The sequence below is a fragment of the Caenorhabditis briggsae genome, assembly GCF_000004555.2.
Source record: "Caenorhabditis briggsae complete genome, chrII, whole genome shotgun sequence".
In the NCBI taxonomy this organism is placed as follows: Eukaryota; Metazoa; Nematoda; class Chromadorea; order Rhabditida; family Rhabditidae; genus Caenorhabditis; species Caenorhabditis briggsae.
Window position 1 is genome coordinate 4,950,219 of NC_013486.2, and position 21,064 is coordinate 4,971,282.

The 21,064-nt window shown below is 37.0% G+C and overlaps 5 protein-coding genes and 1 non-coding gene across 6 annotated transcripts; 5 read left to right on the forward strand and 1 right to left on the reverse strand.

The window, feature by feature from the left end:
• Window positions 1–185: 185 nt before the first annotated feature.
• On the forward strand, window positions 186–1,968 carry CBG04270 (the record flags this gene model as incomplete). The annotated part of the gene is made up of 4 exons (XM_002630295.2): window positions 186–386; window positions 584–707; window positions 752–874; window positions 1,577–1,968. 4 exons carry the CDS (start codon window positions 186–188, stop codon window positions 1,966–1,968), a joined length of 840 nt encoding a protein of 279 aa, XP_002630341.2.
• Window positions 1,969–3,940: 1,972 nt separating this feature from the next.
• CBG04271 lies at window positions 3,941–4,964 on the forward strand (the record flags this gene model as incomplete). Its single annotated transcript, XM_002630296.1, has 4 exons — window positions 3,941–4,132; window positions 4,179–4,320; window positions 4,378–4,485; window positions 4,585–4,964. The coding sequence occupies 4 exons, from the start codon at window positions 3,941–3,943 to the stop codon at window positions 4,962–4,964; spliced, it is 822 nt and encodes a 273-aa protein (XP_002630342.1).
• A 1,856-nt stretch (window positions 4,965–6,820) lies between these two features.
• CBG04272 lies at window positions 6,821–12,833 on the forward strand (the record flags this gene model as incomplete). The annotated part of the gene is made up of 24 exons (XM_045242033.1): window positions 6,821–6,883; window positions 6,972–7,055; window positions 7,126–7,188; window positions 7,232–7,285; window positions 7,333–8,136; window positions 8,181–8,222; window positions 8,276–8,362; window positions 8,482–8,598; window positions 8,645–8,689; window positions 8,749–8,796; window positions 8,831–8,869; window positions 8,919–9,155; window positions 9,307–9,372; window positions 9,684–10,475; window positions 10,694–10,744; window positions 10,790–10,900; window positions 10,946–11,047; window positions 11,070–11,159; window positions 11,401–11,493; window positions 11,718–11,765; window positions 11,813–11,851; window positions 12,145–12,174; window positions 12,287–12,361; window positions 12,525–12,833. 24 exons carry the CDS (start codon window positions 6,821–6,823, stop codon window positions 12,831–12,833), a joined length of 3,489 nt encoding a protein of 1,162 aa, XP_045092629.1.
• Window positions 12,834–14,816: 1,983 nt separating this feature from the next.
• Cbr-clec-66 lies at window positions 14,817–17,154 on the forward strand (the record flags this gene model as incomplete). The annotated part of the gene is made up of 6 exons (XM_002630298.2): window positions 14,817–14,853; window positions 14,904–15,130; window positions 15,427–15,623; window positions 16,147–16,337; window positions 16,391–16,591; window positions 16,880–17,154. The coding sequence occupies 6 exons, from the start codon at window positions 14,817–14,819 to the stop codon at window positions 17,152–17,154; spliced, it is 1,128 nt and encodes a 375-aa protein (XP_002630344.2).
• A 69-nt stretch (window positions 17,155–17,223) lies between these two features.
• CBG28161 lies at window positions 17,224–17,295 on the reverse strand. Its single transcript has one exon. It is a non-coding gene (tRNA).
• Window positions 17,296–18,034: 739 nt separating this feature from the next.
• CBG25517 lies at window positions 18,035–20,779 on the forward strand (the record flags this gene model as incomplete). Its single annotated transcript, XM_045242034.1, has 8 exons — window positions 18,035–18,205; window positions 18,504–18,607; window positions 18,653–18,745; window positions 18,788–18,978; window positions 19,486–19,680; window positions 19,935–20,044; window positions 20,569–20,640; window positions 20,687–20,779. 8 exons carry the CDS (start codon window positions 18,035–18,037, stop codon window positions 20,777–20,779), a joined length of 1,029 nt encoding a protein of 342 aa, XP_045098292.1.
• Between the last annotated feature and the right edge of the window lie 285 nt (window positions 20,780–21,064).

Sequence of the window (21,064 nt, forward strand, 5' to 3'; positions counted from 1 at the left end):
GTCATAAAATTCTTGGTTTTTTCTACAGTAAGATTGGTGTATAAAAGGAGAGCAGGTGGGTCCATTTTTCAGCGTTCTTGAGTTTTTTTTTGCTGTTTCTTTTTTTAGAAATTTCGAATATTCAAAGTTTCCCGGTCGAAATTTAGAATCTCCATTAACTTCCAAAATATCAGACTTTTTTGCAGATGAAATGTCTCCTGCTTATTGTCCTTCTATCCACGTGGATTTGTGTCTCACAGAGTAAGTTAATCTGCTCCAATGGATTTCAATTAATGCCAAATGGAAAGTGCTGGATGCTTATGAAACAAGCGAAAACCTATAACGATGCAAACGATATGTGCCGATTCACGGACGGATCGTTTATGGTGCAACTGAAGGATGATACTGTAGGTTTTGAACGTTAGCTCGGGACGTTGAGCTTAATTATCTCGGTTCCCTTGAAAGATATACTTGCCAGCTTATAAAATGTTCGCCATATTATTACCAACACTTTCGTTCTTCAGAGATCTTTGATATCTCTGAAAGGAACCGAGATAATTGAGCTCAAAAACTGCGAGTTCAAATTATAAAATTTAATATTCAGGATAACAAGCAAATGCTCGATTTTCTAGCAAATTCTGAATATAATAGTGTCTACTTGGGCATGAGATGGAAACTTCGATGGGATGATAGGACAATGCTTAAAAATTATAGCAGATTAGACACTGGTGAAAAACCTGTTTAGAGTTTTCCAACACATTTCATTTTTCAGGTTCCTCAGTTTCTCCAGCCCAGAATTGTGTAATGTTCAACGCCTTTCGAGGCGCGCAATGGAACAGTTATCCGTGTTACCAAACATTGCCATTTGTCTGTGAACAACCCTCCTATGAAAGAGGTAACGTTCTAAAAAGAGCGTAACTCGGAATAACGGAGCGTCGTATGAAAGAGGGGTTATTAAATGGAACGCCACCAGTATACTTGAACCCAATTATCTTGATTTTTTGAAGAGATATCGAAAACCTGAGAAAATTTTATCAGTTGACAGTTTTTTGATATATCTTGTAATAACGAGATAATTGATCTCAAAGCGGGAGTATTGGTTGAGGTCGCAAGCTGGCTGCCGTCTTCTGGAGCCACTGTTCTCATTGAAGCTAGCAATCTTTAATTTAGAAGGAGTAGTACACACATGTTCCTTACTATTCACATCGAAATTCAAAGCGCTAGCTATAATTGACCCCGAGATCCAAAACATCATATAGATAGTTAAAGTTAGGGTAACAACATGTGCCTTGAAGTTAGAGACGCAGTGTGTCTCGTTTCTGTGGCGCGCAGGTATTCCAGAAATATTGGAACAACTTTGTTTGTTTTGAGCCTATTTGCAATTTTCTTTACATATGATTTTTGGGAAGTATGAAAGAAGAGTACAGATTTACGATCCTTTAAAAAAAAACTAGGCTAATTCGCGCCAAAGACGCACCAGCCAGCTGTTTGAATCGCCGGAGGCGCGGCAAATACACTGATTTTCTCATATTTTTGTAACTCTCAGGTTTAGACTTTCAAAATGAACGCAACTAGATCCTGATAAACACGTTTTCAGACTGCGCTCTAGAATGTGGTGTCACCTACAACAACACTTGCTATACAATGATGAACAAGAAAATGAAGACATTCGACAGTGCCCAGAGCGTATGCGAACTCTACAAGAGCAATTTGGTATCGATTAATGCTTATGACGAGTTTCGATTCGTGGCATCTCAATTCAAACAACCTGGATCGTATTGGATTGGGGGAAAGATGAATAGTGACCTGAGCATTAATTGGATTGATGGATCGAAACACGAATATGATCAGGGAGTAGTGTCCAATGATGGAAGGTGTTTGCAATTTAATATTCTCGACAATGGAATTGGATCGACGTATGTTGGCAGCGATTGTCAGGATGAGAAAATGTTCATGTGTAAACGGCCGGTCGTTCCGTGTGATAGTTGATTTTTTTTGGAGATATTATATAATAAAGTATTCTTGAACATTTATTCATCCATTTAAGGTCACAAGCTTCAAAATGAGCCCTCACAGGGCTCCGCCCATTTCGAGACGCAGTGTGTCTCGTTTCTCTGCAGCTCTAGCCGTAGGCTAGTGTAATTAGTTTTAGGTCTATTTCCATTAAATTTATATGTTTTTAATGCTAACACAACTAGAAGTTTTGGCTCTTTTCTGGTTTAGATGTCCCGAATAAAAATTAGAGGTCCGAAAAAAGGTTCCAAAATAAATATGGGTCCACAGCTCGGATTTCTCCAAAAGTTCGAATTTTGCTACATTATTCCAACATCTGTTTGTTTTTCAAACTGGACATCTATTTTACCTTGGGGCCTCTGCGTTTTTTGGTACCTCTATGTATTCTTTTTCAGTACCTCTAAACTAGAAAGGAGCCGAACTTCCGACAATTTCGAAGTTTCAGAAAAAATCAACAAAAAACATTTGCACTCTACTGTTAACAAAAAAAGCTTATTGTGCATTTAAAACGGGTTAAGATAAAACTTGGCAAGTGCTACAAAATGATATAATTCCATTAGCTATATCTTCTCTGAAAAAAAGTTACCCACCGAAAAAGATCGGACCTAACTTTTCGGCTCCGCGTCACTTCGAAACCGGTTCAAAACCGTGGTAATGCAGGCGAATGGATAAATTTCAGACTTCAAAAACAACTTCAGGGTTTTCAAATATGCTTTTTCTGATAGAACACATTTTGAAAATTGAAAAATTGAAGAATTTTTATTCTTTTGAGAACATCACATTTTGGATTCTTTCGAATTTCAGAAAGTGTTCTATCAGAAAAAGCTTATTTGAAAACCCTAAAGTTCTTTCTGTAGTCTGAAATTTGTCCATGTATTACCACGGTTTCGAAATGACCGGTTTCGAAGTGACGCGGAGCCAAGTTTTCGGTCCATTGAGCTGCACGGGCACCCCCCCCCCCCCAAATTGTTTAATGACTTTTATATGTACTATACTGCACTTCTCTTTTTTTTGGTCAGATGTTTTATTGTCTTTTTGTTTACTTTTTTCTTCTCATCTGTTATCAATGTTTAGGGCGTTTCTTTCACTGTCCGGTTACCTTTTTCCGGAGTGTACAGATTTTTCACGGGTTTAGTGCATTATGAATGTGTTGTAGTGCCGTGAATACTCTTTTGCGGTTTGGGCTCAATTATCGTGAATTAGTTAAATGATAAAATGCTTACCATAATCTTACCAACTTTTTATATGTTAGCAGTTTTTCCTATCTTTCATAGAAATTGAGATAATTGAGCTCAACCGTCAGAGTTACGACCGTCGCTTTTCCGAAAGCGTAGCTTTGTTCTCGTTGAAACCAGAAACCTGAAAATTGGAAAACATAATAAACATTTTTTCCTTATTATCCACACCAAATTTCAGGACACCTGCTATAACTGGTCCCCAGATACATGATGTTAAAGTTAGGTTAACAACAACGTGCCTATGAAGACAATCAATTGGTTGGGCTCAATTATCTCGGCTCCTTTTGAAGACATTAAAGTCTTGCAAATTAATAGCAAGCTGGTGCGCCTTCGGCGCGATTTAATCTAGTTTTTTTACTGGCTCTTCACATCACTCTTAATTTTTCTTAAATGGTCACGTAAATCTATATTTATTTTCGCTATATAAAGTCGACAGAGTGACATCGGGACGGACAGACGCCTCTAGCGTTTTATATATAAGGAAGATATTATGATGAACAATTCATTAGTTGACAGATTTCTGATATCTTTTATAATAAACGAAATGATCGTGCTCGAATTTTTGCCTTCATTTTCTTTTATTTTTCTGACAAAAAAATCACCCGAATTACTCCCGTTCCCCTTCTTAACTTTTTCTTCTTATCACTGGAATTTTTCCTTTTTAATGCCCTCTTGTGATCGCTTTCTCTCATTTTTTTCAAATTTTTCAGATGAATCTAAAGCTTCTCATTCTGCTCTCTCTAATCTCCGTATCCCATAGCCAGAAAATCTGCTCTAATGGATTTACGATGGTCAATGACAAATGTTGGGGAATCGTGAGACAGTATAAGAATCAAGGAGACGCAGAGAGGATGTGCAAGTTTACGGATGGATCTGTTATGGCGAACACGAAGACGAGTACAGTTAGTTCTTAATTTTGATGGGAAATCGAAGTTTCAAATTTTCCAGGAGAACGAGGCGCTTCTTAAACTCGTTTCCAACGCCGGACTTAAAATTGTCTGGTTTGGTCTTCAATGTTTTGAAGATGCGCTGAAAGGATGTACTTGGGATGATGGAGACCAAAATATAAAATATACCAATTTTAAGGATGGTAAGGACTACTTTTTGGATTATTCGCTTTGCTGATAGAGCCGAAATTTTGTTTCAGGACCAAAGGATGGCTTTTTCGCTTTTGATTCTGGAGACGGAAAATGGTACCACGAGGATTATAGTGTCCAATTGCCATTTGTCTGTGAGCTACGACCAACTACAAAAGGTAACAAGATTTAAGAAATATTAAACAATTTTCAAAAGCTCGACGCACCCTTTTCTGATGTATCCTTCGGATGCTAGGCCCCTGATTTGATATTTTCAGATTGCGGTACAAACTGTGGCGTTAGTTTCAACAACTATTGCTACAAGATCTACGATCAACAAAAAAGCTTCGACGACGCCGAAAGTTACTGCAAGCAACGCAATTCTCACTTAGTATCTACCCACGATCGTCTGGAAGCCCGTTTTGTTGCTCAAATGTTCCAGAAACAAGGGAAATATTGGATAGGTGGACATATGAATCATACGGATTATACTTGGGTAGACGGATCACCTTCCAATTATTCTCCACCAATGCATTACCAAAATGGTAGCTGTATGAAGCTGGAAGTTGACGATGATGGAAATGATCTGGATTGGTATGGCAGGAGTTGTGACGAGCTGTCTATTTTTATTTGCAAACGACCCGTCAAACAATGTTAGATGTGGAAATGATTCATAATAATTGTTCATTGATAATCAATCCCTCGTTCAAATGAAATCCATAGAATTAGTTGCCTGAGTTAAAATAAAATTTGAAGATTTTAAAATATTTATTTTTTTTTCGAAGATTCAGGAAAGAGTCAACTGATTTCCTTACTCTTTTTGTTTCAATTTTTATTCGATCAGATTTTCCTGAATTATATATTTTCTAGGTCCAAAAAAATGGGGAAATTGGAGAGAAAAAAGGAAGGGAAATAAATGGTGGTGATCAAAAATTATGGAATCTTTTGAAGATAAATTTATTAGATTTTGGGTTTTTATAGGCTTGGATAATTGGAAGGGTTCCATTCTTGAAAACTTGGATTTATAAGATTTTTTCAAAATCAGCTGGAAATTTTTAAAAATTATCTTTTCGAGAAATTTGATCCGGAATTTTTTCCCGACATTATTATTTGAGAATTAATTTCCGGGAAAATCGGGAAGTTGGTTTTTCAATGAATTTTTTCTTGTTTTTCTTAATTTTTGTGGTGACTTGTCGATTTCTGTACTCAAAAGTGTTTGATACATTTCCTTGAAAAACTATTAAAATAGCAAAAAATGGAAAAAAAAGTTGAGGAATCTAGAAAAATAATAAATGGAGAATTTCCCGTCGGGAACAACTCCGGAGAAAAAAATTCAGGAAAATTCTTGCCGGGAAAAATTCCCGAAATTTTCCGGGAAAACCGGGGAAACGGGATTCCCGATTTGAACAAGTCTGATGGCGATCGAAGAGAGCATGAGAAGAGTTCGATTTATCTGAAAATAGGGTATATTGGGCAGAAAAATAAATGAGGAGCAAGAAGTGAACAGAAAAGAAAAGAGAAAAGAATAAAAAAGATAAAAGAAGTACAGAAAAGATTATACATGATGGCTCATAAATATTTTTCCACATCCATTATTTTTAATCAGTTAAAATGGATATCCGGCTCATGAACAAATTCAAAAGCGGCGGCAGGGATGTTTGGAATGTTTTCGGAATGTCGAAAATTCCGAATATAAAGTTTAGGAATCTCTAAATTTTTCGATTTTAAAAATTTGGGATTTTCAGAATATCGGAAATTTCGGATTTTCAAAAATTCGGAATTTCGGAATTTCAAAATATTCCGATATAGAAATTTTCGGAATTTTTAAAAATTCAAATTTTAAAGTAGAAATTATATTTTTCCATCACAAAAACAACAAACAAGCTGTAAAGGTGACAAAAAACTTTGAAAACGCAAACAATTGGAAGGAACTCAGAAATTTTTTAGAATTTACTCAATAAACCACTATAAAACCTTTAAAACCAGTGAGCCACACTTTAACCTAATAGCATCAAAATAAATCAATCTTCATTTGCAAACGAAAAGTCAAACCATGAAACGATTCAGAATAATTTTTGATTGATGATCAATTTATACTTATTTCCATGAAATAAATGGTAGCATCAGTATTGATAACTTTCCTCATTCACCATAACGCAGAATCAGCAAATCTGCTCTAATGGATTTAAAAAAGACAACAATTGTTGGAGGCTTGTAAGACATTATAAGAATCGTGGAGACGCAGAAAGGATGTCTTATCCAAAATCAAACCCCCTTCAATTATCCAAGCCTCTCGAAAAACCCAAAAATTTCTCATAAAGAATCCCATAATTTTTGATAACCACACATTTTACTTCCTTCCTTTCCCCTTCCTAGATTTTTGCCAGTTCCAACACAAGATTTTCCCATTTTTTATAGACCAACCAAATATAAAATTCAAGAAAATCTAATCGAATAAAAGATGGGACAATCGAGGAAATAAATCAGTTGACTCTTTCCGAACCTTCGAAAAAAATGAAGTTGACTCTGATATTTGTCCTATTCGTGGCTTTTGCCAGTCCTGTAGCTACTCAATCGGTGCGTTTTTCCAGATTTTTTTAAGATAAAAAACCCAGATATTTTGAGAAAAATTTTACTGGAAATTTCATAAAAACTAGGATTTCAGACAAATGATTTGCTCGCCAGTGTCTTGGCAGAACTTTTGGCACTCATCAAACATTTGATCACGGAGGAAATGAAGGCAACAACAGTGAGTTTTGATAAAAACGCGCTTGTCAATGGAGCGAATTTTCGTACTAAATTTTTTTTTGAAATTTTAGGTCTCAGCTCCTACCACTCCTGTCCAAAGTTCACCTCTCGTTACTTCCGTCGGTCCAGAATCTGTAAGATTCAGAAAAGTCAGAAAATTGGAAATTCATTTTTCAGAGCCCAAGATCAGAATTTTCTACGACCTCCGGCTCAGAATCAGTTACAACTACAGTAATCCTTAATTTTCAAAAAAAAATTAAAAATCAATTTTTTTTCAGACGTCCTCTGATGCATCTGCCACCTCTACTGATTCAACTTCCGAAACATTTTTTGGAACGCCTTCCACGACTTCTTCTGGGTCTTCTATATCTTCCACGTCTTCTGAAGCACATGAATCTAGTACAGGATCTTCTGGACTATCTTCTGGAACTTCTGAATCTCCAGAATCTTCAACGACATCTTTTGAATCTACTGGAACTTCTGCATCTCCAGAATCTTCTGGATCGACTGCAGAAACATTTTACGGAACGCCTTCCACGACGTCTTCTGGGCCTTCTGAATCCCCTGAAACGCCATCTGCTTCATCTGACTTCTCAGAATCGTCTGTCGCAACTACACCCGGAGTGTCTTCTGGATCTTCTGAATCTCCAGAGTCCTCCACAACGTCTTCAGAATCATCTGGAACCTCTGAATCGCCAGAATCTTCTGATTCGACTGCAGAAACATTTTACGGAACGCCGTCCACGACGTCTTCTGGGCCTTCTGAATCCTCTGAAACGTCTCCTGCTCCTTCTGATTCCTCAGAATCCTCTGTCGCAACTAAAGAGTCATCTGGAGCATCTTCTGAATCTCCAGAATCTTCGACAACGCCTTCTGAATCTACCGGATCCTCTACTATTGCTTCTGAAGTGTCTTCCGAATCTTCAACAACTTCTGAATCCTCTGAAACGTCATCTGGACCTTCCGATTCTTCTACAACGCCTTCTGAACCCACTGGATCTTCTGAATCTCCAGAATCTTCCACGCCAAGTGAAACGTCATCATCCCCAGAAACTACAGTATCCGGAGCCACGCCACCTACAGTAATCCACAATTTTGAAATTTTCCGAAAAAACCGAGATTTCAGAACGTAGATCACACCGAAACGAACGATGCGGGAGAAGTTACGGTAGGTTAATTTACGAAAAATTGAAAAAATTGGCGGAAAATTTGAAATTTTAGAAACCTGGAGAAGTTACTGGTGGGGTTGAATCGTCCACGCCATCAGATACGGATGGATTCTCCACAACGAACAAACATTGTCATGGTGTAAGAGACGCAGACAGTTAAAGTGTCAGCATTCTCTGCGTCTCTCGCTCTCTCGGCGCGCTGACTTTAAACTCGCTTAGTTTTAGAGATATCAAAATTTCGTCTCTCTGAGCAGCTAGCGAGAGACGCAGACAGTCAGATTGTCTAAATTCTCTGCGTCTCTTTCGACAATGTTTTGTTTTCAGAAAAACAACACCACCGCCGCACCATCATCGGGTGCAACTACGCCAGCTACAGTAATCTTTAAAACTTTTTGAATTTCGAAACTCATAATTTTTTCAGAACAATGACCCATCGCCAGTAACCGACAATGCTGGAGAAGTTACGGTAAGTGAGAAACCTCGGCTAAGCGGGAAACTGAAATATTTAAAAAAAGAATGTTCCAGAACACAGGATCGATCACTGGAGCCGTCGAAACTACCGTAATCCAAAATGTTTCAGATTTTCAGATAAAAAATATTTTTTCAGACAAAATCAGCAGGTTCCAGCACCACCAGCAAGAATAGAGTGAGTTTTTATAAAACTTTCATTATTTCTGAAAGTTAAAAATTTTCAGCACTGCGAAAAAGATTCCGATTCGGTAAGTCACGGTTACGGTGACGTATATGCATTTACAAGAAACAATGAAGAATACCTAGACCCTGTGATCTTTCTTCGAAAATTCAAATTTTTAAATTTCCCGCCAAACCGCCAAAATTGGAATTTTCAGGAGGTGACAGCAAAAAAAGGTTCAAAGGCAGCAGCAGCGAAAAAGAGTTCAAAGGCAGCACGACGACCAAAAAGAGAGATTCGAGTGAGAGCTGATAGACATTATTAATTGGATCCAATTAAAGAAAAATCAATTTTTGAGATAATTAACTTATTTTTTCTTTATTGGTCCAATTAATAAAATATTTTATTTGCAAATTATTTTTTGGCATTGTACAAAAAGTGGAAATTTTCAGGAATCAGAAGAGCCCACAACTTCCATGGAATCAGAAGACGTTCAAACTACAGTAATTACTACTACGGTAGGCGGAATTTCGAAACTTCAAACATTAGACATTCGGAATTCCGGAAACCCGGAAAATAGGAATTTCGGAAATTTCTGAAACTAAAAAATTTTCGATTCTCTGAGTTTATAATTTTTGGAATGTCAGATTTTTGCAAGTCCCTTTCGGATATTTACAGAATTTCCAAGATTCTCAATTTCTTAATCTTTAAATTTCGAATCCTCAGATTATCAGAACCTCGGAATTTCCTAATTTTCAAGTTCTCGAATTTCCAAACTTTGAGATTTCGGAAACTCAGAAACCATGATTCTACAAATACTTCTTTCCAGCCAGCTGAAGATTCTGAAACCACGACCACCGTGACATCAGAATTAGAATCAAAATCCACAACTACAATAGCCCCATCAGAAACAGCTCCAGAAGTTTCTAGTATTGCTCCAGAAGCCTTAGAAGATCTGACGACCACATCTCTGGCTCCAGAAAATCCGGCGATTTCATCACTAGCCCCAGAAGTCTCCACAACGACTTCAGTCGTTTCGGAAGCTTCAGAAGACCAAACGACCACATCAGTGGCTCCAGAAGTCCCAGAAGACCTAACGGCTACATCTGTGGTTCCAGGAGTTCCAGAAGTCTCCACTACGACATCATTTGCTCCAGAAGACCCAGTAGACCTAACGACTACATCCTCGGCTCTAGAAGTTCCAGAAGTCTCCATAACGACATCAGTGGCTCCAGAAGCTTCGGAAGACCTAACAACTACATCATCGGCTAGAGAATTTCCAGAAGTCTCCTCAACGACATCGGTTGCTCCAGAAGCTCCTGTAGATCTAACGACTACGTCTTCCGCTCCAGAAGCTCCAGAAGTCAGTACGACCACCAAGAAAGTTCTGGAATCCTCGACGACGACAGTTTCTGATGAGATTGTGGTAGAAACCACCATCACAACTGGTTCAGAAGTGGTTCAAGAGACTACAACTACCGTAGGTGAAGTTCAAGAAACTTCTACGACCCAGGAATCGGTAACAGAAGGAACAACGGTATACTTTTTTAAATTTCCCGAACTCACAGTCTCACAGTGCTCTAAAAATTATGGAAATCGATTGATTCTGATCCGAGAAACAGTGATTTAAAGTTTTTGAAAAGAAACGCAGAGAAACGAGAGTGCTCTCGTGGCTTGCATCTAAACTCTAATTATCTTTAAAGGCACATGGCTTCAGCATTGATCAAATTGAAGGGAAGTTACACCGATTTGAAGAGAATTTCAAGCGCTTTTTATAATTATAGTCGATCTGAAAAACGGCTTCTAAAAATTTGCTTTTACCAACTTTGAACTTTCTAGGCAACGCCAGTGGTTTCCGTACTTTCTTCTTCTGCAACAACTATGACATTGGTGAGAGATATTTGGATATTGATTCCTTAAAACTTGAATTTTTAGTCCACCATTATCTCCTCATCTTTGCCTTCCTCGATCTCAACAGTTCCAAATGCCGAAGTGACGTCATCGTCGTCCTCTTCAACGTCAGGAGTTGTGTCGGATGTTACATTGGTTGATTCTCAGATTCCTGCTTAGAAACTATCAATCAAATTCTAGTCAACCATGCTCACCACCGGATTACCACCCATCACAAACCCAACTACATCGGGACCATCAACAACGGCGTCAACTTTGGTAAGGGATTTTGGAAAAGAAAACGCAAAATAATTTATGGTTTAAGGCACCAATATTTGAGAATCCATCGACAACAACATCTGCCGTTCCAGCTGGAACCACTACAGGATCCGCTTTAACATCGACAACTAATTTGGTAAGTAGAGCAAGCCGGTTTTTTCGGTAAGTAGGCAGACTCCCAGCATTAAAAATTATGAAAATCGACTTCCTTTGAGACAAGATACAGAGAGGGAGAGAGACGAGAGTGGGCTTGTAGTCTGCGTCTCTCAAACTAGCTTTAAAGGCGCATAACTGGCTTGAACGTTGACCGAAATAAATGAAAACAAAAAAATAAAAACACTTTTTAACGTAATTTCTAGAAATGACTGTAATTCCAGGCACCAATAACGTCAACAAGATCCACAGCACCGCCAGTATCATCAACTGGATTCACACCACCAGCACCGGCCGTAACAGCTACGACAAACTTGGTAGGTCAAAAATTTGATCAGTGACTCCCAAATGTGCTCTACCATAATGTCCTCGAATTTCTAATTTTTTATGAAGTCGCTTTTTTAAAGGTTTTTTTTTTGATTGACCAACTGGCCGTTAGAAATAGAATCATTCATTTTGCAACCTACTTCATTATCTCGCAGTGCACGCACCGATGCATCATATCTTACGCGAAATTTTGAAAAAATTCGCATGTTTTCAGCCAATCACCAGTTCTGCCGCACCAACCACAGTTACTCCAATCGACTTGGTAAACAGTTTAATTTTTGAAAAATTATACTTTTTCAATTTTTCCAGCCACCAATCTACGAGCAAACTCCAGTCGATTTGCCACCAGTGAGTTTTTTTCCGACTTTTTTGAATTTGGAATCTTTTGAAAATTTTGCAAAAAAATTTCTGGAATCTCGAAAATTTTCGACGTTCTCAATTTCCTGGATTTGGAATTCCAAAACATTCGTAGTTCTTGCAACGTTTTGAATTCTGAAATTTCGGCATTTTGAAAACTTTTGGAAGCTGTTATTTTTGAAGTTTCAGGATTTTTGAATTTCACCTAAATTTTCCTGAAATTTCAGAAATTCCCGAATTTCCGAAATATTGAACTTTTGTGATAAAGAAAGTTTTTTTTTCAGATCTTCGAAACCCCAGTGACTCTGCCACCAGTAAGTTGGATAGATCCGATTGTCTACTAGAGAATTTGAGAAAAAATTTGAATAAAAATTTTTGAGAAGGGCAAAACGAAAATTACATTTTTTTAGAATTTGAAATTTTCAGATTTTGAATGACACCTCAGGAAAATCGTCATCGTCTTCTTCTTCTTCCTCATCATCCTCTTCTGAGGAACACAAGGTAGGACATCTGGGAATACAGACACACAGATTTTTTCTAGAATTTTCGAAGTTCCGAAAAATCCAAGTTCTCTGGACTGCTAAAAATTTCGGAACTTCCAATGTATCCTGAATTTCTGAATTTCTAAATTAATTTAACAATTTCATTAATTTCCAATTTTCAGAATCCTCAAAAACCTGGACATGGACCAAAGCCAAAAAAGCATGTCAGAAAAATTAAAATGGAAGATTTGGTGCCAAAGAAAAAATTGAAAGTTCATCATCAACATCGTTCGGATTTTGAGCAAAAAATGAGAAATTTGAAAAAAAATGAGCAATACAAAAAATTTGAAAAGAATGAGAAGGAACTCGAAATGACTGGAGGAAAATGGATGATGGAGAATGCCAAGGATTTTGAAAAAAATGGGAGAGATGGAAGAGATGGAAGACGAGGAGAAGATTCTGAGAAAATTCTGATTTTCAAGCATTATTAATTTTTTTGAGGAAATGAATGAAAAGTTCTTTTGATTTTTCTGAAAGTTGTCAATTTTTGAATGTCTCATTTTTTTTGAATGACAAAAATCGTCGAAATTTGATGAAGCAACATTTAAAACAGGCTCAAAAAGTACGGTCTTGCGACTTTAAGTAAAATTTAACAGAATATCAGCTCCTAACTTTTTTTAAACAACGATAATATGTATAACCATTTTGAAATGATGAATTTGGGATCAGCTACGGTAAATACAGAAAAGCCCACAAAATTTCAATGTGAAATATGTTTTCTGTTTTTTCGAAATGACAGTGAGCTTCGAGAAAATTGGGTCAAAAAATAACTTTCAGTTGATTTCGAGCGATTTTTGGCTTGTTAGAGGGGCTCAAGACCGAATCAATATTTTATGAAAATAGTATTTAAATCATTTCTGAACATTTAGAGCATTTTACACTCTTCAAAAAATTGTTTTCAAAAATAAAAATTTTTGCCTAAATCAGTTGCACCTCAGAATTTTTTTGCCATAAATTTGGGGCTTATGAAAAACTGAAGATTAAAATCAAGATAAAATATGTTTCCAGAATTTTTCGATTTGACGAAAAGGACCGGAGCAAAGAAGACGTGGCTGGAAGTTGAAAAAGGAACCCACTCGACCAATGGGTTCCCGGCGATGAGGACCTATTTAAATAATAATTCTCACTTGTTCCCCGGTTGTTCTTTTTCCCATAACTGGTAATGATGGTATCTTGGAACTTTATTTGGTTTGAGATTTTTTATTTTTTGCTTATTTTGACTATTTTGAAGGAGGAAACGTAGACACAGATCCATTGTTGCAAAAACGACCGCGAGGTGTTTGAGGAGTCATTTTGGGATTTTCTGGAAAATATAAGGAAATTTGCAATGTCGGAGCAATACTTTTCCTTTTCAGAATGTACACAGTGTCGGAACAAATAATTTTATATACCTCGTAAAAAAATTCAGTAAAATAATAGACATAATCAATTTTAGCTTTAAAACAAAATAATAAAATTTGCAAATTAAAATCCCGGCAGGTACTTTCTCCTGCCACCACTTCAATAGCCTGCCGGCATCTTTCTTAACCCCCCGGCAGGAACTTTGTCCTTGTCTGAGTATGTTTATTTTTGTATGTTTCCATACTAATTATATTGAAATTCAATAAAAATGATAATCTGAAAAATTTGTTGTTAAATTGGAAACAAATCGGCATTAAAAAAAAAGAGATTTTACCTCCTGGGAGAAATATTGAACATCAGGGTGCCATCAGGGTACGATCAATAAGAGTGCAGGTGTCTTTGGTATGTTATACCGGAAGAGATAATAATCAGTGAATAGGTGAAGAAGAAAAAAGGGGCGGAACTGACCAGGAAGCTGCATGAGCATGATTTCAAGATTTCAGAGACTTTGTATTTATGGAATTCCCGAAATTCAGTGTTTTTGAATTCCGAATAGTTTCGAGTTTCCAAATATTTTCAAACTAAAAAAAACAATTTTAATTTCCGATCTGCCTCGATTTTCTCGAAAGTTTAGAAAATTCAGAGTTCTGGGAACTTCTTAGAATTTTCTGAAATTTCAGTGTTTTTCGAACTTCTCCATCGAGTTTCTGAATTTCTGAATTTTAAATCATTTTCAAATATTCAGAAATTGCCACACCCATTCGATCTTTCAACCTTTCTCAAAAAAAATTACAAATCATAGATAATTTCTTTTGCATCATGACCTTTTTTCTAATCTTTTCGATTTCCGTCCAATTTGAAAAACGCAAAAACCACAAGCAATCATGCTACACATAATTCCCCTCGAAATAACGAAGACCTTTTTGATGGGTGAGTAATTTTTCAAATTCTCATCCAAAACGCTTTTCGTCATTTTTCTACCTGTTATCAGTTTGGTTAAGAATCAAATAAAAGACGAAGCGAAATTTTGGAATTTTTATCAATTTTTGTGTTTAATCAAGTTCTGACTGAAAATGCTTAAAATTTCAACGCTATTTTTATTGGTTTTAGGTAAGCCATGATTTTTCAAATTTCACTTTTTCTGAAATTCCAATTTTCAGCCGCATCACCATCCCAATCGGTAACTGATCGATCGTGTGGATCAGACCTCACCCGACTATGGTTGGATGTCGTTTTCGTTGTGGACAACTCGAAAAATATGAACTTGTACAATGTTTATAACACAATTTCCGCATTATTCAGCCCATTAATTCAAATTGGTACCGGATATGATGATCCGAGGAGCACAAGAGTTGGATTCATTACGTACAATTACAATGCCACTGATGTAAGGCTTTTTTTTGAAATTTTTCCAAGATTTCGAAGTAATGTTAGCATGAAAATATTGTCATTTTTGAATTCCTCGCAAAATTCTACTTCAGATTCGATATTTATAGCCCGCTAGCTCTAAGTGTCGTGAGATGAGGTGTCTAGTCTGCAAACACCGTAATACAGTTGCACCACATCATAAGACACTTTAAGCTAGCAAACTGAAAAATTCGAACCTGGAGAAGAATTTCATGAGAAAACTTGTGGTAGACTTGGTTTTTCTGAATATGGAGATCCAGAAGACCAATTTTCCAGGTTGCTGATCTCTACATGCTGCAATCCTACAATGACTTGAACCAACAAATCCAATTGCTCAGCACTACTCCATTATCCAGAGATGATCATTCGTATATTGATTCTGGACTTGGAGCAGCAATTCGAATGATTAATGCCACTCAAGGGTTGAGAGATAATTATCAGAAAGTTGTCGTCTTTTTTACATCGCAGTATGAGTGAGTTTTTGTGTTTTAGATTTTTAGTTTGCAGGCTGTGCACCTTCTATTACGGCACTTTGAGTTAGCGGGATGTAAATTTCTAACCTAGGAAAAAATTTGACGGTAAATCCGAAAATGTTACTAGTTTTCCAGAATATCTGCTTTGAACCTCAAAAAATCGGATGTTTTATTGAGTATCGACTAGGAAATCGTAAATTGAACTCAAAATTTTAAAAAAACCAAGTTTACTACGAAATTTCTCATAAAACACCACACATACAGTAAATTTTTGGGTTGTCTAGCTCAAAGTGTCGTTAAATACGATGTTTGTTGATTGCGTACCATGCACCACCTCTTACGCTACATTGACCTAGAGAGCTTAAAAGTTCAATTCTGGGGTAGAATTTAACTAGGATGCCAGCGATGACAATGTTTCTGAGCTGGAATGAATTTTAAATTTGGAAAAATAGAAAAAAAAGTAATTCCGGGGTTCTGAGAACGATAGTGAAAGGGTTACAGTAGATACCCTCCATCTTTGCAGCTACTACTACAACTACCCGGAGGATCAAGCCAAGGTCCTAAAATCCCTTGGTGCTACTGTTATCACAGTTAACACTGGCGGAGATGATAATGTTCAGGAAAACCTTCACGATAAAATTGCCAGCAAACAAATGGCGTTCACAATGGCCGATGGAAACACAACACAGGAATTGACTCGCGCTTTGTTGGCTAGTGAGTAAACGCGCTCTATTGATAAGCCTTGGAAAATTTGAATTGAATTTCAGTCAATTGCTTCTGCCGTCCCGACTGGATGCAATATCACTATCCATTGAAATCCAAGGACATATACCAGAATTATGGTGTTTGTGTGTATAGTCCAGCAATTGCCATGAATAGAATTAATGCACAGAATTATTGTCATGGATTGACAATGACGAGCTATTTGGTCAGCGAATTGGACCAACAGAAACGGGCGTTCAATTGGGGTGAGATGGACCAAATTTTGAGAAACCAACATCACCACTGAATAGTTTGTTAGTTTGTTACCCTTATCTTCAAACTTTCAGCCTTGTAGCTCAAAGTGTCGTAAGGTATGGTTTAGGCGGTGTTTGCAGACAATGCATTTTATATTACGGCACTTTGAGTTAGCGAGCTGAAAATTTCGATTCTGGGGTAGAATTATATTAGATTTTCAGTGGTGCAAATATTTTCTAACTAAAATCAATTTTAATTGTGTTTTCTGAGTCGAACAAAAACACCCAAATTTCTTTCAGAGTACCTCAACTCGAATGGAAGCGCCACCCACGCCTTCTACAACGGTCTAACCAGCTTCAATGGTACCTGGTGGTGGGACCAACCGAATGGAATGCCAATGTGGCCGCTTGACCCGTCTTCTGGAGCTGCACCCCAACGAGCTGGATGTGTAGCCGATATGAAATATTCTGATGGAACCTACTCATGGACACCAATCAGTTGTACGAATCTTTTTAGATTTTTGTGTGAATCTGTCGCTTGTGATACTGACAATTATTGTGATTCTATGCAATAGATCAATAAATATTGTTTTTCTTCTACTTTCAATTCACAAACCCAATTTAAAAAATAGAAAAAAGTTCGGTGCCTCATGCTGGAATCGAACCAGCGACCTTCTGTTTACTAGACAGACGCTCTGCCACTGAGCCAATGAGGCGAACAGGAGGACAGGAGAAGAAGGCATACATAAAGGCGGCGGCAATCGCTGATTTTTTTCTCTGCGTCTCTCCGAATCGAGATGTGTGTATAAATTTTGTTGGAGGGTTTCTAGAAAATTTTTTTTGTGCCTATTTGACTAATTTTATCATCGTTTTCAAATGCCAAAGGGAATTAAATTTTTACTGATTAAAGAGTACAAAACCGCAGTTTTTCGTTCTACACTCCATTCAGCAAAAAAATGAAAAGATTTTTCGGAGTGTTTTTGCTATTTTTGGGTGAGTTCTAATTTTTTGAATTTTCTAGAGAAACCTTTGAAAATTATCAAAAATCTAACTGAACCACTGAATTCGTCGTAAAATTTCACCCAAGAATTTGAATCTTCAACTCGCTAGCTCAAAGTGTCGTAAACTATGGTGTATGGTCTGCAAACACCACACCTTACGACACACTGTGATAGAGAGCACAAAATGTTACTGTAGGTGTAATCCTACTGTAGAATCCTACATGAAAAATCTTGTGGCGTACTTGGTTTTTCAAAACTTTAAGGGGTATGGTGTTGGCAAACAATGCACCAAACCTGACAATTAGAGATAGACGACTCAAAATTTTGAATCTGGTTAGTTTTTTTGAGAGAAATTCAATGGGAAAATCTATTACCCTTTAAACCAACCCGTTTTTTAGTATTCCCCAATTCTCTATCCATCAGTGATAGACAATGTGCTTCGGATGTGACAAAAATGTGGCTAGATGTCGTTATCATCATTGATAACTGCAAAATAGCTAGCACCAATTTGGTCTACGAGACAATTTTGTCACTTTTCGACAAAAATCTTCAAATTGGAACTGGATATGCGGATCCCAGAAGTACAAGAGTCGGATTTATTACGTACAATTACAATGCGACAGATGTGAGTTTTTTTTTCAATTTTTTAGATGTTAACATGATTTTAGCTTGAAAATATTATCACTACCAGATTCCTCGCAAAATTCTACCCCGGAATCGAAATTTTCAGCTTTCTAGCTAAAAGTGTCGTGTGGTTTGGTGTATTTTCTGTAAACACCAAGATACAGTTACACCACATCTTACGACACTATAGGCTAGAGAGCTGAAAATTTGGAAATAGGGGCAACAGACTACGGGAATTCAGTGGTAATTCTGTTTTTCCAAAAAATATGAAATTTCAACCAGAAATTTGAAATTTCCAGGTCGCCGATTTCTACAAACTTCAATCCTACGATGACCTGAAGAGTCAAATCCAGCGTCTCAAAATGACACCACTGACAACGACGACTGTCAGCAGAATGGATACGTGAGTTAGATGTGCAGGTTTATCGGGGAGTACTGTAGTCTTCAGAGCTCTCTACGCAGCCATGAATATGATCAACTCGACTGCCGGTTTCCGAGATAATTACAAGAAAGTGGTTATTGTATTCACAAATGTGCATGGGTGAGAAAAAGCGCGGGCTTTCAAAATTCAGAAAATTTTCAGAACCTACAAGAGCAATCCACCAAAAGACGTCTCAAAATCTCTTCAGATGAAGGGAATCCCAGTGATTACTGTAAACACCGGATCCAGTTCGGATACACAGTCATGGCTGAAAAATATTGCTAGTACCAATATGGCATTTGCCATTTATGATGGAAATGTTACTCAAGAAATTCAGAAGGCCATGACTGATAGTGAGTGATTTTGAGAAATTACTGAAAAGATTTGATTTTGGCTAAAAAATATGCGTATCACAGAATTCGTTGTAAAATTTCACACCAGAATCAAATTTTAGCTCGCTAGGTCGAAATGTCGTAAGGTAAGCTGTATTGTCTGTAGACACCACTTACACCACACCTTACGAAACCTTGAGCTAGCGAGCTATAAAATTGAAGATTTGGGTAACAGACTACGGAAAATCCCGTGGTGATGTTATATTCTCAGAACGCAGTCCAGAAAAATTTATATCATTTTCGCAGCAGTCCAAGCCCCTCATTTTGATGGTCGCATAATTTCCAAGTGTCATAATTTTTAAATAATTTAGTATGCAAAAAAGTTGTCAACTACAAAATTATAGATCGTTTTTTGTTAAATACGTTGACAACATTTCAGCCAGTTCCGCGAAGTTTGAATCTGATTTTTTTTTAATATTTGAGAAATTTCGAAAAATTTTATTCCAAACTGCTCGTGCTTAATTACAGTAAACTGCTATTGTAACTCCGGTTGGATTCAATACACTTGGCCGTGGAACGTGAATCAAAAGGCTTACGGTACTTGTGTCTACGCACCGAATGTGCAATCGAACCGCGAGGGTGCCAAACAATATTGCCATCAGAATTATCACAATGCCTATTTGGTCAATGAACTGGACCAACAGAAGAGGACGTTTAATTTTGGTAAGTTCGTAGAAAACCGAGCAAAAAATATATCAGATTTTAGAATTTCTTTTGTGTGAAATAGTAAATATTTAGGTTGCTATCTCACCAGGATTGAGTTTTGCGAGAAAGTTGTCAATTACAAAAATGTAGCTCTGTTTTTGTTAAATATTTACTGAAAGTTTCAGTCAAATCAAAAAACTCGGAACCACTTTTGTAGGGCTCTAAAATTGGCAATTTCAAGGAGTACTGTAGCTTCATCTGAAATTTTGCAGCCGTTCTCAACTCCATGTCCTCCTCACCAGTCAACGCCTTTTATAATGGTCTCATCAATTTGAACAATGTCTGGTTTTGGGATCAACCAGATCAGAAACCACTTCAACCGGTAATTTGTTTTTAAAATTTTGTTTAATTCGAAAAGCTGGGTGGCTCGTTATCAGAAATTTCGAAATCCTGTGATCCTGAAATTCAGAAGTTTTGAAATTCAGAGATTCTAGACATTGAAACTATTTAAACTTTTTGATCGTTTTTAATTTTTCGGATTCCTGGTATTTTCAAAAAAAAATTCTGAATTGAGAAGCTTATGAGAGGAATATTAAAGGTGGGGGGACAGGAGATTTTTCGTAGTTTTTTTGTAGCTAGAGTATGCATTCTACCGCCACGGTGTACAACGCTTAATGTCACTCTGCGTACAGCTGTCGTCCTCGCCTTTATGTATTCGGGCGTGCGCTTTCTCTTTGCCCGCGTGGCTCAGCCGGCACCCTCAATCATCGCCCTCACAAGTTCAACTCCTCGAGGGGCATCTTTGAACGGAATTTCGAGAACATTATTTTTTCATGTCCCCCCACCTTTAAAATACTATTTTTCATGTCCTTTAAAACTTTTGCCTTAAAAATGTCAAAATTTCAGCTTGACCCAAATTCGGGAGCTCCACCGGCACGTGCCGCTTGTGTTGCTGATATGAAGTATTCGGATGGAACGGTAGGCATTTTTTTTTTGAAAATTCATACAATTTTGAAATTTTCAGACCGCCTGGACACCAGTCAGTTGCGTCAACAACTTTCACTTTTTGTGTGAGAAAGTGGCTTGTGATACTGATAATTATTGTGAATATGCTTAGAATTCGGTGATAAATGATTAATAATCTTTTGATAGCAACCAATTTTTCAAAATAAATTTTTAATAGTTTCCGATTTTCGAAAATGCTCATGATTTTCAGAATTTCAAAATCTGAGGATCTCTGAATCTTCAGATTACAGAATTTCGAAATCTCAGAAATTTCAAAAACAATTTGAACTTCAAAAAAAATTCAAAAAGTTCGAACTTTTTGAAAGGACCTGAAACTGGAAATTCAGAAATTCAAGAAAATTCCAAGAAAACAATCCAAAATTTCTTCGTCAGAAAC